General features: G+C 39.0%; 1 protein-coding gene across 2 annotated transcripts in view; it reads right to left on the minus strand.

Moving 5' to 3' along the window:
- IDE (insulin degrading enzyme) overlaps positions 1-14353 on the minus strand; it is a 92588-nt gene that overhangs the window by 40799 nt on the left and 37436 nt on the right. For both annotated transcript variants that reach the window (XM_065407188.1, XM_065407187.1), the window contains exons 8-11: positions 11450-11542; positions 10533-10624; positions 7086-7166; positions 4415-4518 (exon numbers count right to left, since the gene is read on the minus strand). In XM_065407188.1, the coding sequence (XP_065263260.1) occupies positions 4415-4518; positions 7086-7166; positions 10533-10624; positions 11450-11542 (370 nt within the window). The remainder of the gene's footprint in view (positions 1-4414; positions 4519-7085; positions 7167-10532; positions 10625-11449; positions 11543-14353) is intronic.

Consider the following 14353-nt stretch of genomic DNA (forward strand, 5'->3'; position numbering starts at 1 on the left):
TGCAAAATGGTATATTCAACAAAGAAGCTCAACAGGAATTACAAACTAGATTAAAAGGCACATAACATTTATGAGAATTCTGAAACAGTTATTGTATATCCAGAAAGGTCATATCCTCATTATCTTCTTCATAAATTTAACATTTCATAGAGATGTTTAATAGCAAAATAATTAACAAAATGTCAAATTTTGTGCAGATGGTTAAAATACACACTAAACACATGTGCTGTGTATAGTCTATTAGATTATGATGAGCTCTTCAAGCTAGGGACAGTCTCTTATGTGATTGTACCACACAATTGGGTCCTGATCCCATAGGAGGCATTTGGACATTTACCAGTATCAAACTTAAATAATAAAGAGTATGTTTCTTTTGAAGTATTTATGGAATTTCTTTTATAAAATGCAGTAGAAAAGTTTAAATGTATGGAATGTTAGTGTTCTTAATGTGCATTGATCTACATCTCACTATTCTACTAACTAATGGATTATGTGACCACATTTTTAGTGGGGCATGGAAGGGTGCCACCCAAGCAGTTTGGGGAAATTTGGATTATATTATACGTAACTTCAGATACGTTTCACTAATTCTAGAAGTAAAAATTCAGAAATGCTTGTGAAAGTATTCTGTGCCTTGTAACAAAGGCACATCAGGGAGTGAGGGTGTCACCTGATGTAGTAAATGGTAGGTTTTTTTTGGTTTGGTTTTGTTTTTTTTCAAAAGGAAATACTCCCCTACCCCCAACATCTATAGTCACTGCCACAGAATATGACCAGAGCTTCAAATACTGAAGCAGGATTTGTACAGTAGGCTAGATTATTTTGAGACCAATATTTCTAGTCAGGCATGCTAAGGAGGGATGATCAAATCTCATGCTTCAGGGATGCAGATAATTACTGCAGGGGTCAGGAAGATAATTTTTACTTTCCACCTCAAAGACCATTGGTCAACTGGCATTTAAAAAAAAAAAAAAAAAAGTTATTCAGAAACAGTAGCTTGAGACAATTACCAGAGACAGAATACTGATCTGATCTGCCATAGCAAATGCAATGGTCCTATAAAATTTTTTATTCCAATCATATACAAACTGACTTGTGCCCTCATACATATTTAGTGTGTCTTTTTATTTTTTAAAATAATATATAAATAAAAAAAAAATGTTAAAAAGCAACAAGTAGCAGAGAGGAAAACCTTCCATCCTTAGAGAAGTATTTGTCCTCACAACACAGCAGATACTTACCCACTTACCACGATAAAACCTGCTAGAGATATTACTGATTATACAAAAATGTGCCACCACTATATAATTCTATTACATTTTGCATTCTGACTTGGACATCTGGTGAAGAAGCTCTGTTGTTTACAAATGAAGTTGCTAAGAGACTATGAAAAATAAAAGGTCTTTTAGAATTTGATGTGCTTCTCAGACTTCTTTTTAATGACCCTTTTTTTTCCCCTTTGAAAGCATCCTACTGAACCTAAATATTACTTCATAAAATAATTGTTATAAACTAGATAAAATTCCATGGACCCTACTAGCTGAGCAACAAAACCAAGGTGTTGGATTTCTTCGTAACTACAGTGGTGTGTAATTCCATATTTCATCCCCCTACACTCTCCCACCTTGAAGACTAGATGCCTCAGAGAACTAGTAGGGATACACTCATCTATCACACTGGTGAGTGAGGGAGGTGGGAGAGAGAGAGACAAACAAACTAGTATATTTTTGAGAGAACACCTGGTACATTTCAGTCAATAATAGCTACTGTTGATCTGGCAGAGATCAAGCTAAAGTCCTGGGAAATCACACTGAGATATATGGATACCCGGTGTAATAAAACTGAACAGATTCTGGGTACCTATCAGGAGGCCTGTGCAGTTGTGAAAGCTTAGAAATACAGTAAATAAAGTATTTGACAATATTTATCTGATAGGTAGACAGCATCAGATGAGAACTGAGAAAATTCCTCCTCTCTCTCCATCTGAGGAACCTGGGGATTAGCAATGCCTTCAGTTGAGAGGGGGAAATTTCTGGAGCAATTAGCCACTATCAAAGAGAGGCACTGGTCCATTGTTTTGCCTTCTCATTTAGTAATTTGTAGAGTTTAGAAGATTTGGCTGAGAATAAGCAGAATGAGGTGCTTGTAGAGACAAAGTGCTGTAAGTTAACTGCTGCATGGTTAACAGCTCCAGAACAACTAAATTATAAATTAATGGAGATATCCTATCTCCTAGAACTGGAAGGGACCTTGAAAGGTCATCGAGTCCAGCCCCCTGCCTTCACTAGCAGGGCCAACTGCATTATCCAACTTTTTCTGAAAGCTCAGAGGAAGTACCTCTAGCTCCTCCAAAAGTGAGGAGTTAGCTTCTGTAACTTGATAATCGTTCAGTATAGGAAACTAGGTCATTATGGAAAAAATGCCTTCCATGTTCATATAGTTCCTCTTAGAGACTGTCCTAGTTAGATAGGTCAGGCTTGATTAGGTCAAAATTGCAAGAAACAGCAGGGATAGAAATGGAATGTTGGAAAGTTCTAGGTTAGTGCTTTTCATTAAAAAAGCAACTCACAATATTTAAGGATACATTATCAGATGGGACAAAGGGAGTAGGAATGATTTTAGCTTTTAAGGAGGTCTTAATAGTAGGCCTTTTTCTAATAAATGCAGGTGTTTGCCTGAGGTTGGCAAAAATGAAAGAGTTCTCTAGACGTGCTTTTGCCAGATGCAAAGATCTTGCCTATCAGAAAAAGTAGGTGAGGCAGGAAGGAGAGACGAGGAGAAAAAGAGTCACGTTCCCAAGGCCAAGTCCTATCTTGGAAGCCTAGGGAACTATCTGAACATAAAGCTGTTTTGTTGTTGAAGTCTAGCTCTTCACTAGCCTAATTTGAGGCTGATGTTGTTTGTTGCCTTGCAGAACACCAAAACAATGGCTGGGAGATTTATCAGAAGAAGTATTAGAGACCTAGTCAGGCTGGTTTACACTGCCCTGCTACAAGTGGAGTAGCTATGGGTATGTCTAGTTTGGCTAGTTACCTTTTTCAGGCGCATATAATGGCTGTTACGATCAAGAGGAAAACATCTCTCTCTACACTGCAATTAAACACACGCGACTGTCCAGGTTTTAGCAGACTCGGGCTCACAGGGCTCAGGCTACGGGGCTGTAAAATTGTGGTGTAGACATTCGGGCTGGGGCAGCAGCCCAAAGCTCTGGGACCCCACGAGTGGGATGGTCCCAGACATCTACATTGCAATTTTGAAGCCTCGCAGCCTAAGCCCTGCAAACCCAAGTCAGTTGACATGGTTCAGCTGCAGGTGTTCAAACTGCAGTATAAACATATGCCCTACATGTTTTCCTCTTAACCGTAACAGCCATTTTATGCTCCTGAAAAGGTAACTAGCCAAAGGGAAATTCTGGAAGTAAGAGGGAGAGCTAAAAACTCATGCTATTCAGTCCATACACTCACAAGCGCAAAACTGGGGAAAGCAATAGTGCAAAACTGTTGATAATATCTGCTAAAGGGAAGCCCACCACTAGAATTAATTATGTATTGTTTCTTGAGCACTCAAATGTTTGCTAGGCATTACATAAACAAATAAGGCGGCAATTTGCCTGTCTATTGGAGCTTACGATTTAAATACATGACAAGATGTAACAGCTGAGAGCAACAAATAATAGCATAGCAGAAGAGTTACATATACAAGGTTATGCAGTTAAGTATGTCCCGTGTGCATCTTAAAAATTAGCAAGATATGTTACATTACTTTTCTTTCACAAAAGGTGCCATGAGATCCTTCACTTTCATCCAGTCAGCCAAAGTCAAGAAGAAGCGACCTTTTAACATTTTAACTGAAGTTTGTACTCCTGTCCTCTCCTCACTTCTGCAAGCTCTAAACCAAGGGTAAGAGCCAAGTCCTAATATGGGACATGATTCTTTGGCCCAACTGCTACCAACTGAACCAAATCAACCCAGATTTATGATAGATTTACTGAAATGTGGACATGGACATACCAGCAAGTTTAAAAGGCAAAATAAACCAATAACTGATGGGTAACCCTAATCAAATGCTAATAAATAAAAATGCAAAATCCCCTAACACATGCTGGAAAAGTAGCCACATGATTAGTGACCCTGGCATGCGACAATGGCACATATCCAAGTGGGCAAACAAATAAGAACTAGTCTGTCTTACCAGAATTCCTGTGTGCTATGCCTCTACCACCCTGTGACAATTTTTAGCACAAATGGATCAAATAAAGTCACCCAAATACTTTGTCTCATTGTTTACTTTTCTTTCCCCATCTGTCTGTATTAGTAGTAGTAGGCACCACAAGATTTTTTTTCCAGTTACATTCATTTGTTTTCATCACAGAATATTTGGTTTAAAATATAAAAGTTATTGCAGAGTAGCTTACCGGACATTTTCTGGCCTCAATTTATCCAGCACCATCTCTATTAAATCAGGCCTAAATTCTTCAAGTAAATATTCAGCAGCAAGCACTTCTTCTATGGGATAATACTAAAAAAATAAACAAATTAAAAAAAACAAACATATTTTTGACTAGAAAACATTTTAAAGCAACAAACAAAAAAGCCTTATTGCATTAAGCTAAAAAGTAATTATTATGAAGAACAGAGAGCTTTTATATTAGGTTCTGTATACATTATTATATGGTAATCTAAAAAGCCATCCACCCTAACTATAGTAGTTATTAATATAAAACTAAGTAAAAATAATATGGTAAAATAGTGACCCCTGGAGGATATTTTTAAAGTTAAAAGCAGCAAATAGTAAGTGTACACAGACTCTCAAGAATTCAAGTTTCAGAACTCTAAAATGATCCTTATAACAGTAACTTAGCCAATTTTTCAATTGAAAGAACATCTTCAGTATCTAAGAACACAATATATACTGCTACAATAATTTGGGGTTTTCAAATATTTCTTTAGAACTCCAAGTTATACAATCATTTTCCTTAAGATTCTACAGAGCAAGCTGGATTTATAGGAAAAGTATATTTTTGGACTGTGTGTTCAATGGGCACAAAGGGAGGTACAAATTGCAACCTCTGCAGGCAGCGATGGTGGAGTTAGGATTCAAGCTGGGGAAGGCAAGCAAGCTATTGCAAAGATTCCACCAGGTAACAGCATAACCCACGTGTTACTGGTCCGCCTCTGTGCCTATTCACAGAGCATATGGGTTGCTACTGCCTGCAAATACAGAGACTTAGCTCTTTAGCTCAAGCTGTAGTAGCACGTGTTTAGGTCCGAGATCCCCCATTAAGTCCATGGTGTGTATGCCAAAGGAATGACAATGGCACCTGTACTTTCCTGCTGGGATCTCTATCATTGCCTAATGATGGAATCTGCCTGGGGGAGCTACTGAAATCAGTGCATCTCCTAGACAGCCTGGCTATGGCCCTGCTGTCTGTCAAGCTTGACCTGCCTAATTTCTGATGGTGCCAGTTTGGCTCCTTCAGACCAGAAGGCTCCTTCAGACCCCAGCAGCTGTCAGCAGCTAACCCCTGTCCCCCCACCCTGCTCTGCAGAGATGTATTACATGGGGGAAGGGGACACCCTGACATCAGCATCCTCTCCTCCCCCTCCCCCCCCCCGCACAGTACAGCGGGCAAGAGGGTCCCGGGAGCAGCTGGTCTGGGGCTCCAAGGGAGAGGGCAGGAGCAACATGGCTGCAGAGCAGCGAGGGGGAGGGGCACCTGAACACACATCGCCAGACGTGCACGCCTCTGCTAATCAAGTGCACAACACTTGATTGACTCTTGGGCGGCTGCATGGTTTAAAGAGAACACAGCCAGCAGAATGGAGCACCCCGTGACATAGGGTATCAAATGTCTCTTGGCCAATCGTGTCTGGTCAGAGGCTGGAACCCTGCTCTTCTAGGCTTGAATCTGGAGCTGCATCTACCCTGTGCTACAGAGTCTCCCACGGAACCTCCAACTCATCAGAAGAGAAGACTGGATCCCAGACCACCAGCTAAACCAATGGTACCGATGGCTGCTCCTCAAGCCTGGCAGGTGGGACGGGAGAACAATTCTGCATTCTTGGGATAATCTCTTCCTCTGACGTAACAATGTCTCTGTAATGGTGAGGCACCCGTCTCTCACGAGCACGCCTTCTGGTTGGGTGTGTCTACAGTCTTTAAACAGTCCGGGCCCTGGTATCAGGCTGTACCCCCAGGGCTTCCTCCCAGAAGGCAATGGTTTCACCCTCTTGGTCTACGCTGGTCCCAGCTCTTCAGCTGGGCCACTAAGTAGTTCAGTTCCCCTTCTGGGGATTTATCACTGTCTGATTGTAGGCTAGTTCCCCAGTGGCCTATGGGAGGAGGGGGGGAGAATGGGACCCAGGCCCACACACTACTTTGGTTCCCAGCCCAGGGACCCTAAGAATACCAGCTACATTGCCTTCTCCATCAGATATTTTCTAAGTCTCTGTTCCCAACCCCCTAGTTCAACTGGGGGGCGGGAAGTGACGGAGGGATGGGGGAGGAAGAGTGGCAGATGCAGCACTTGGCAGAGGTGTGAGCCTCGCCTAGGCAGCAGAGGCAGCGTTGATGTTTGTTGCTCACAGAAAAAAAGAGTGAGGGGAGGAAAAACAGTTTTTTGGACTCTTGGCATAATCCCAGACTTTTTTGTGTGTGCGGGTGGAGAGGTTGAATTCCCCAGGTGGGGAAGAAATGGGGTAAAAATACTAAGTATACTATGCTATACTATACCATAAAAACTACTAAACTTCTAAAAACCAACTATACACAATATGTTTAAAGCTATGATGCAGCAGAAAGGAGCTGAGGACACCAAAGATTCCAACTCAGACCCTGCGGCAGAAAGAAGAAAGTGGAGAGGCATCTTTCCACACCACCCTTTATGCCCTTGGTTCGGAGCACGAAGAGAACTACAGCGCATGTAAGGGCCAAATGACACTGCTTGTAAAAAGATTCCAGACTCAGGTGCATGACACACATGCATACCCATGTGTGGAATACGCACAGAGACCATCACTTGTAGAAGAATAGTAAAATATTTCTTTCCATTCAGAGATTGCCCAAAATACAAATGCTTTACTTACATGCAAAATCCCTCCAAGCTTTGATGTATAACCTCGTGGTCGTTCTTTATCTTTAAATCTGAAAGCCACAGCATTTAGATCCTAAAAGAAAAAAAATAAATAAAATTATGCATGGGAAAGCCATTTTCTACTTTGTCAGAATAATAAAAGTTTAATTAATACATTTTACACTCAAGGTCAAACTAGTCATTTAGTCAAATAACTGAAAATAAAGGACTGGACATTTGATCAAATGCTTGTCAGTTGCTTACCAATTTAAATAACCAAATGAATCAGTGTATTACCCTTTTTTGTACACTATCATATACAATAAATCATCATCTATCATCCAATAACTGAAAATCCCATGATTTTATATCACTGGGTGACTACTTCTTTAGACAGTAGTCCAGTGATATCAGCTATTACATTCAAATGCTTCAAAAGCAGCTCAGCTTCAGAAGGACAAAGGGCAGAAAGGTGGCAAGATCAAAGGCTTGTAGCTGCCAAGTAGAGTTGAACTCTCCTCTCAGTTACACAAGTGCTGTAGTTATTATTTGGCATACAATAATTCAGAGCACACTAGCTGGTTCCAATAATGTTTCTTGGATCCACACCACCCCTATCTCTGTTCACAGTAGAAAACTATACAGCTAAGTGATATCCTTCATTACCAGAAAACCATTTTGATTTAACTTATCAATATTTTGATTTATCCTCCCCCCCAAAAAATCATGATAAAAATCTCGGATTAGATTTTTTTTTTTTGTAAGACTGTATATCTCCTGCAGCTGTTTCCAGTTAATTCTTACATAAAGTGTTATATTGTTTATGGAAACTGAGCCTAATATAGCTTTACAAGCCTTAAAAACATCCATGCTCTTTTCACATATCCAAATCCAAGAAAACTTCATAGGGAAGGGGGGAAAAAAACCAAGCTGTTGAAATTTCATTAGCTCTGGCAGCTGTGAGAAGGCTATGCAGGAGAAAGTAAAATTTACACAGCAGGATCTTGAGAAAGGAGGAGCAGCATCATGGAACTGAAGAAAAATTCTAGAGTAGGGATCAATACCAGAGGCTGAGTGGGGATAAACTGGAGAGGTTGATGGGGAGAAGTAGAAGAAGGAAGCTGCCCAATTAGCATATGTGAGCAAAGGGTTGGAATGCAACAGGAACGCTACGAACATTTCTTTATCCAAAATAGCACTTTGGCAACGGAAGTTTTAAAGTTTTTGAATGAAATATTCAAAGTGTTACACTGAACAAGAATAAATAAACTAACACCTGCACTTTTCCCTTTTTTCTCTTATTCAGTCACCAATGGTAGAAACAGAGAGGCAGAAGCCTTTCAGAGCCCCTGCACAAGGCATAACAAGGAACCAGGAGGGTGAGAAAAGGTTTTCCTGGTGCTGTCTTTAACCATATGAACTGGAGAAATCTCCCCTCGGACTGTACTACAAAGAGAGTAGAGAGACATCTTTTTGCAAACACCTGGCATGAAGATGGAAGGAATAAAGACGACAACTGTTGCATTGCTGGTCCCTCTACAACAGGATGAAGAGACATAATAGCAGGGGCTCCTGAAAGCCATGCGGTTGAAAAGCAGGGGTGTGATGTGAAGTGGCAATTGAAAGGGAAGAACTTAAAAAATGAATTTACTAAAATGGGAGTCCTAGTTAGTGTAATTCATGGTTACACCATGTAAGATATATTTATACTCTATAGTTTGCCTGTTGTACCAAAATACAATCAGTGTTTCAAATCATGATCATACAATGGTCAATAGTCTCATGGTCAAGTGGCTAGTTTGACAGAACATATATATTTGCTTGTAATGGCTAATTTGCAGAGCAATATACATTATCTACATAAAAAAACACACACACAAACTTCACACCTAGAGAGAGAGAGAGAGAGAGGCCTTCCTCAACACTGTTACAACAGGGGCAAGGTAACTTATTTCTTCTGCTGTTTGAGACTGTCAACAAGGAAAGATTTTTAAGGGACCTTATGGCCATAAACAACAAAACTCCCTAAATAATTTTAGGCGGTACATGTAGCAAAATTAAGTAAAAGTATTCAGACAGAAAAGTGATTTTTTTCAGTTGATACTGTCTCTCTAAATTCCTGCAGACTGTGTGAATCCAGCACTGATGAAAGGAAAAAACTGCAGCTAGGGAGTAGCACAATATGGGAGGAATAGAGCTGATTACATTATAGTTCCTTCTCAAAATGTAGTCCCACAAGTCCTTGGTACACAGACAGAGGTCAATTTTTTTTTATTTAGTAAGTACCTGGTGAAACAAATTAACTTTTCTCCAGTGTACAACTATCTGTTATGGAGTTACAGTCTATGGCATTCTGCAGCTTGTAAAACTTTGAAATCTAGAGATGCACATGACTGGATAAGACCCTTAATTAATCATTCTATATCTGATATCATCATTTACATAACAGACTGGAAAGGAGATATCAACAAGCAATTACTGCTTTCCTGTATTTATAAATCATATAAAAATCTATACTGACATAGGTTTAGCCAAATGAGACAAGTGCTTGAAAATGTTAACATATTTGACATTTTAACCAAAAATTCTGTTTTATATCTTGTCAAGTAGATAAAGATATTCTGAATATTCTAAGTGGAAACTATTACTAGTTACTAAGTTTAACAGGGTATAACTAAGGCCCTGATCCTGCAACATTCACTTGCATGAGTAACCCTTACATGAGTAGTTCCAGTGACCCAATGGAGCCACTCTTATGAGTAAAGGGTTGAATTACATTTCACATCACCACTGAGAAGTGAAATTTTATTACTGAGTATTAATAAAGCACTTTCAAAGTTTGCTATGTATGCGCACACAATCACACAGCACTAGACTGCACTTTAATAATTAGTTCTGTAGAAGGTGCAGGATACAGCTGTACTGTCCAGGAGGAGTCCAATGAAGTAATTTCCTGAGCTCTTGTTCCACAAGGTAATAGAGAATACTAACCGCCTACATGTCTGTGCCAACAGAATTGTGCCAGTTGAACATGGGGAAGAAGGTGGTCCCATCCATTCCCCACCCATCACCCAACTGTACCAGGTGTGCAGTTCCTGTTTTCCTCCCACACCTGTAATGGAGATGGAAGAAGGCCAGGCAAGTGCATTGAGGGGGAATGTAATACTTCTCCTGACACCTCTATGCAGCCACAGAAGGTAGGACCATGATCTAAACCACTCATCTGGCTCAGAAATAGCATTTTGTATTTATATTAAAAATACTGGTGTATTCAAAGTGTAAAGCTCGGCTTTAATTTTTTAATAAAATGTTATAGTCTCATACAAACTGCTTCTGTAGATTTGTGAAAGAAATTCCAATAGGGATTGGACAGCCATGGAATTTGGTTCTCTAACATCCAAATTCTATCTATAAAAACAGATTAATAGAGAATTGCTACTATAATTTAAAACTACTATACCTTGCACTCTTGGAAAACCCATTCTTGAGGTCCTTCTGTACGTAGTTTTTGAATATACTGAAACATGTGCAAAATTATATCTTCAACGTGCACTGAAAAACAAAGATTACACACTTAAAAAATTCCTTGATTTCTGCATCTTAAAAAAAAATTTCTTCACCTAAAATTAGACTAAAAAAAAAAAATTATGAAAAAAAGTCTTCAACCTTGGTTAATTAGGACTTAATTCAACAAGGTATTTAAGTACACCTCTACCCTGATATAATGCTGTCCTCGGGAGCCAAAAAATCTTACCGCGTTATAGGTGAAACTGCGTTATATTGAACTTGCTTTGATCCACCGGAGTGCGAAGCCCCCCCCCCCAGAGCATTGCTTTACCGCGTTATATCCGAATTCATGTTATGTTGGGTCGCGTTATATCGGGGGAGAGGTGTATGTGCACAGTCCCAGTGCAGAAGTCAACCTGTCTATTTACTTGCTTGAAATGAGGCATGTGTTTAAGTACCTTATTGAACCAAAGCTTTATTTTCTATAGAATTCTTTGAACATGTTAATTTTTCTCTGTGCATATAAGCATTATTATTTCAATACAGATTTATATGGTATGAACCATCTAGCATGTACAGTGTAACAGCTTATTATATTTGGGGAGAAATTAATATCAAACATTTCTTTTGTGAAATGGTCTTATTCAATACACTCATTTACATTTGGTTTCTCACTCCTTGGTAAACAACATACCTGTCAACTTATTAAGAGGATCAATGTGCAGAACACTTTCACAGGGCACAGTCAATGTACAGAAATGTATCAGTTTGTAAGTTATTAATATAATTAGTCTCTTTGGATAAGAGAATAAAAGCCGGAGTGCATCTTGCTTTCTAATACAGGAGATTGAAAAACAAATCTTCACTTACAAAGCCCTTCCTCTGTCAGGTCCACATTAATGATGAAGAACATGAAACCTCTAGCACCTTCTTTCTGTCCTCCAACCAGAGTATTTACCCAGCCTATGAAATTAAGAAAATATATTTCAAAAAAAGTGTGTTGATTTATGCTGTTTCTCTAAATGTTTTTGGTGATAGTAATTTAAATATACACAATATGCACTCTGAAAAAACATTTGTATCAAACAACTTATATGCAGAGTACCTATTTCATAAACAAGTTAAAAGAAGGATTAAATACACACAATATTATCAGAAGCTGAAGAGGATATGTACATGTAAACTGTTGTCCCCTTGCCAGTTTGGGGCTTCAGAGAAGCAGCTCACAGGAGCTCCCACAGACACTATCCCATTCATGGAGAGATCCAGGCAATTTGCCCCAGCTGATGTGGAAGACGTCCGGTGATACTGGCAGCAGTTGATAGCTGCTGGCATTACCATCGAGTCAAGGAGACAGCATGCTTCTCCCATTGTATTGACCAGGAAGAAAACCAGTACTGTCCGCATGCAAATCAACTACTGGACACCCAACAAGAGGGCTATTCTGCCCAATACATGATGTCATGAGTGGATGATTTTGGATTGTCTGACTGGGTACAAATGGCATTTACACTGTATCTATTACTAAATTCCAATGGGGGTAGAGTTCAAGGAGAAAATTGCCTTCATTTGTCCACTAGATTCTACCAGTTCAAGCACATGCCCCAAGACATCCCAGGTGCCTCAGCCACATTCCAGGGACTGATGGAGAAGGCAGAGAGAGACTGATGGCAGTCTTGGTATAGCTTGATGACTTGGCTGTATTCAAGAGCACCCTAGAGAAGCATGAAATTTGGCTCATGAAAGTCCATGATCGGCTAAAAGCGAGTGGGTTGAAACTATAAATAGTAGGGCTATCAATTAATCGCAGTTAACTTATGCGATTAACTAAAAAAAAATTAATCACAATTAATCACAGTTTTAATCACACTGTTAAATAGAATACAATTGAAATGTTTTTCTACATTTTCATATATATTGTATTCTGTGTTGTAATTGAAATCAAAGTGTATATTATTTTTATTACAAATATTTGCATTGTAAAAATGATAAACTAAAGAAATAGTATTTTTCAATTCATCTCATACAAGTACTGTAGTGCAATCTCTGTCATGACAAAGTGCAACTTACCAATGTAGATTTTTTTTTTGGTTATGTAACTGCACTCAAAAACAAAACAATGTAAAACTTCAGCGCCTACAAGTCCACTCAGTCCTACTTCTTGTTCAGCCAACTGCTAAGACAAACAAGTTCGTTTACACTTACAGGAGATAATACTGCATGGAAGCATGTCCTCTGGAATGGTGGCCGAAGCATGAAGGGGCATATGAATGTTTAGCATATCTGGCACATAAATACCTTGCAATGCCAGCTACAAAGTGCCATGCAAATGTTTGTTCTCACTTTCTGGTGATATTTTAAATAAGAAGCGGGCAGCATTATCTCCTGCAAATGTAAACAAACTCGTTTGTCTGAGCAATTGGCTGAACAAGAAGTAGGACTGAGTGGACTTGCAGGCTCTAAAATTTTATATTGTTTTGTTTTTGAATGCAGGGTTTTTATAAATAAATAAATAAATAAATAAATAAAATAAAATAAAATAAAATAATTCCACATTTGTAAGTTCAACTTTCATGATAAAGAGATTGCACTACAGTACTTGTATTGAATATACTATATTTCTTTTGTTGTTGTTTTTTTACAGTGCAAATACTTGTAATCAAAAATAAATATAAAGTGAGCACTGTACACTTTGTATTCTGTTTTGTAATTGAAACCAATATATTTGAAAATGTAGAAAACATCCAAAAATATTTAAATGGTATCCTATTATTGTTTAACAGTGTGATTAATGACACAATTAATTTTTTTAACTGCTTGCCAGCCCTAATAGATAAGTACAAATTTTACCAACTCATGGTGAAGTACATGGGACACATTGTATTGGACAAAGGATTTGCAACAGATATAGCAAAGATGGAAGCCCTTGCCATATGGCCTCAGCAAAAGGACTTGAAGAGTCTGCAAACATTCCCAGGGTTCTGTGGGTACTACACGAGATTTTTGAAGAGCTACTCCATTGTGGTAAAGCCACTTAGTTTTCTGATGTAGGGTTACCCACCCACTCAAAGAAAAGGGAAGACTATCAAGAAATCATCTGACAGGGTGTATTACTGTGTGTCTGAACCCTTTGGTGATCAATGGAATGCATACTAAGCCTTCAAAAAGAGAGCATCTACCGTTTGACTAATGCACCAGTATTAGCCTGAGCTGATAGCACTATAAGCCTTACATTCTACACACAAATGCCAGTCTTAGTGGGCATGAAGCTGTGCTTTACCAGGAGCAGCCAGAAAGGTAATATTGTATAGCCATTTGCTAGCCGAAGACTCTGAGCAATGGTATGCTGCTCACAAGTTGGAGATCCTTGTGCTCAAGTGAGCAATGGTAGAAAAGTTTCATGACTAGTTCTATGGGGTGAAATTCCAAGTCAGAATAGATAATCCGCTGACCTATGCACTCACTACCGCAAAACTGGGGGCAACTGGATAAAGTTGCGTGTCTGAATTAACAATATAGGACTTAAGCCTGAAGTACCATCCTGGGAGTATAAACATTGTTACAGACACTCTGTCATATAGACCACAATAGAATATAAACCCTTAACAGAACTGAGTGTCTAGTTGTTGTATAAACATATCTGAGAGGACAGCCCCTCTCATTACTATTACTAGTGTAGGAGCAACAGAGCTAGTCTGTATGGACTCTCTCTCTTTGGAAACAGATTAAGAATATTGGGACTACTTTGGTCATCACTGACCACTTCACAAGGTA

The sequence above is a fragment of the Emys orbicularis genome, chromosome 7, assembly GCF_028017835.1.
Source record: "Emys orbicularis isolate rEmyOrb1 chromosome 7, rEmyOrb1.hap1, whole genome shotgun sequence".
NCBI lineage: Eukaryota > Metazoa > Chordata > Testudines > Emydidae > Emys > Emys orbicularis.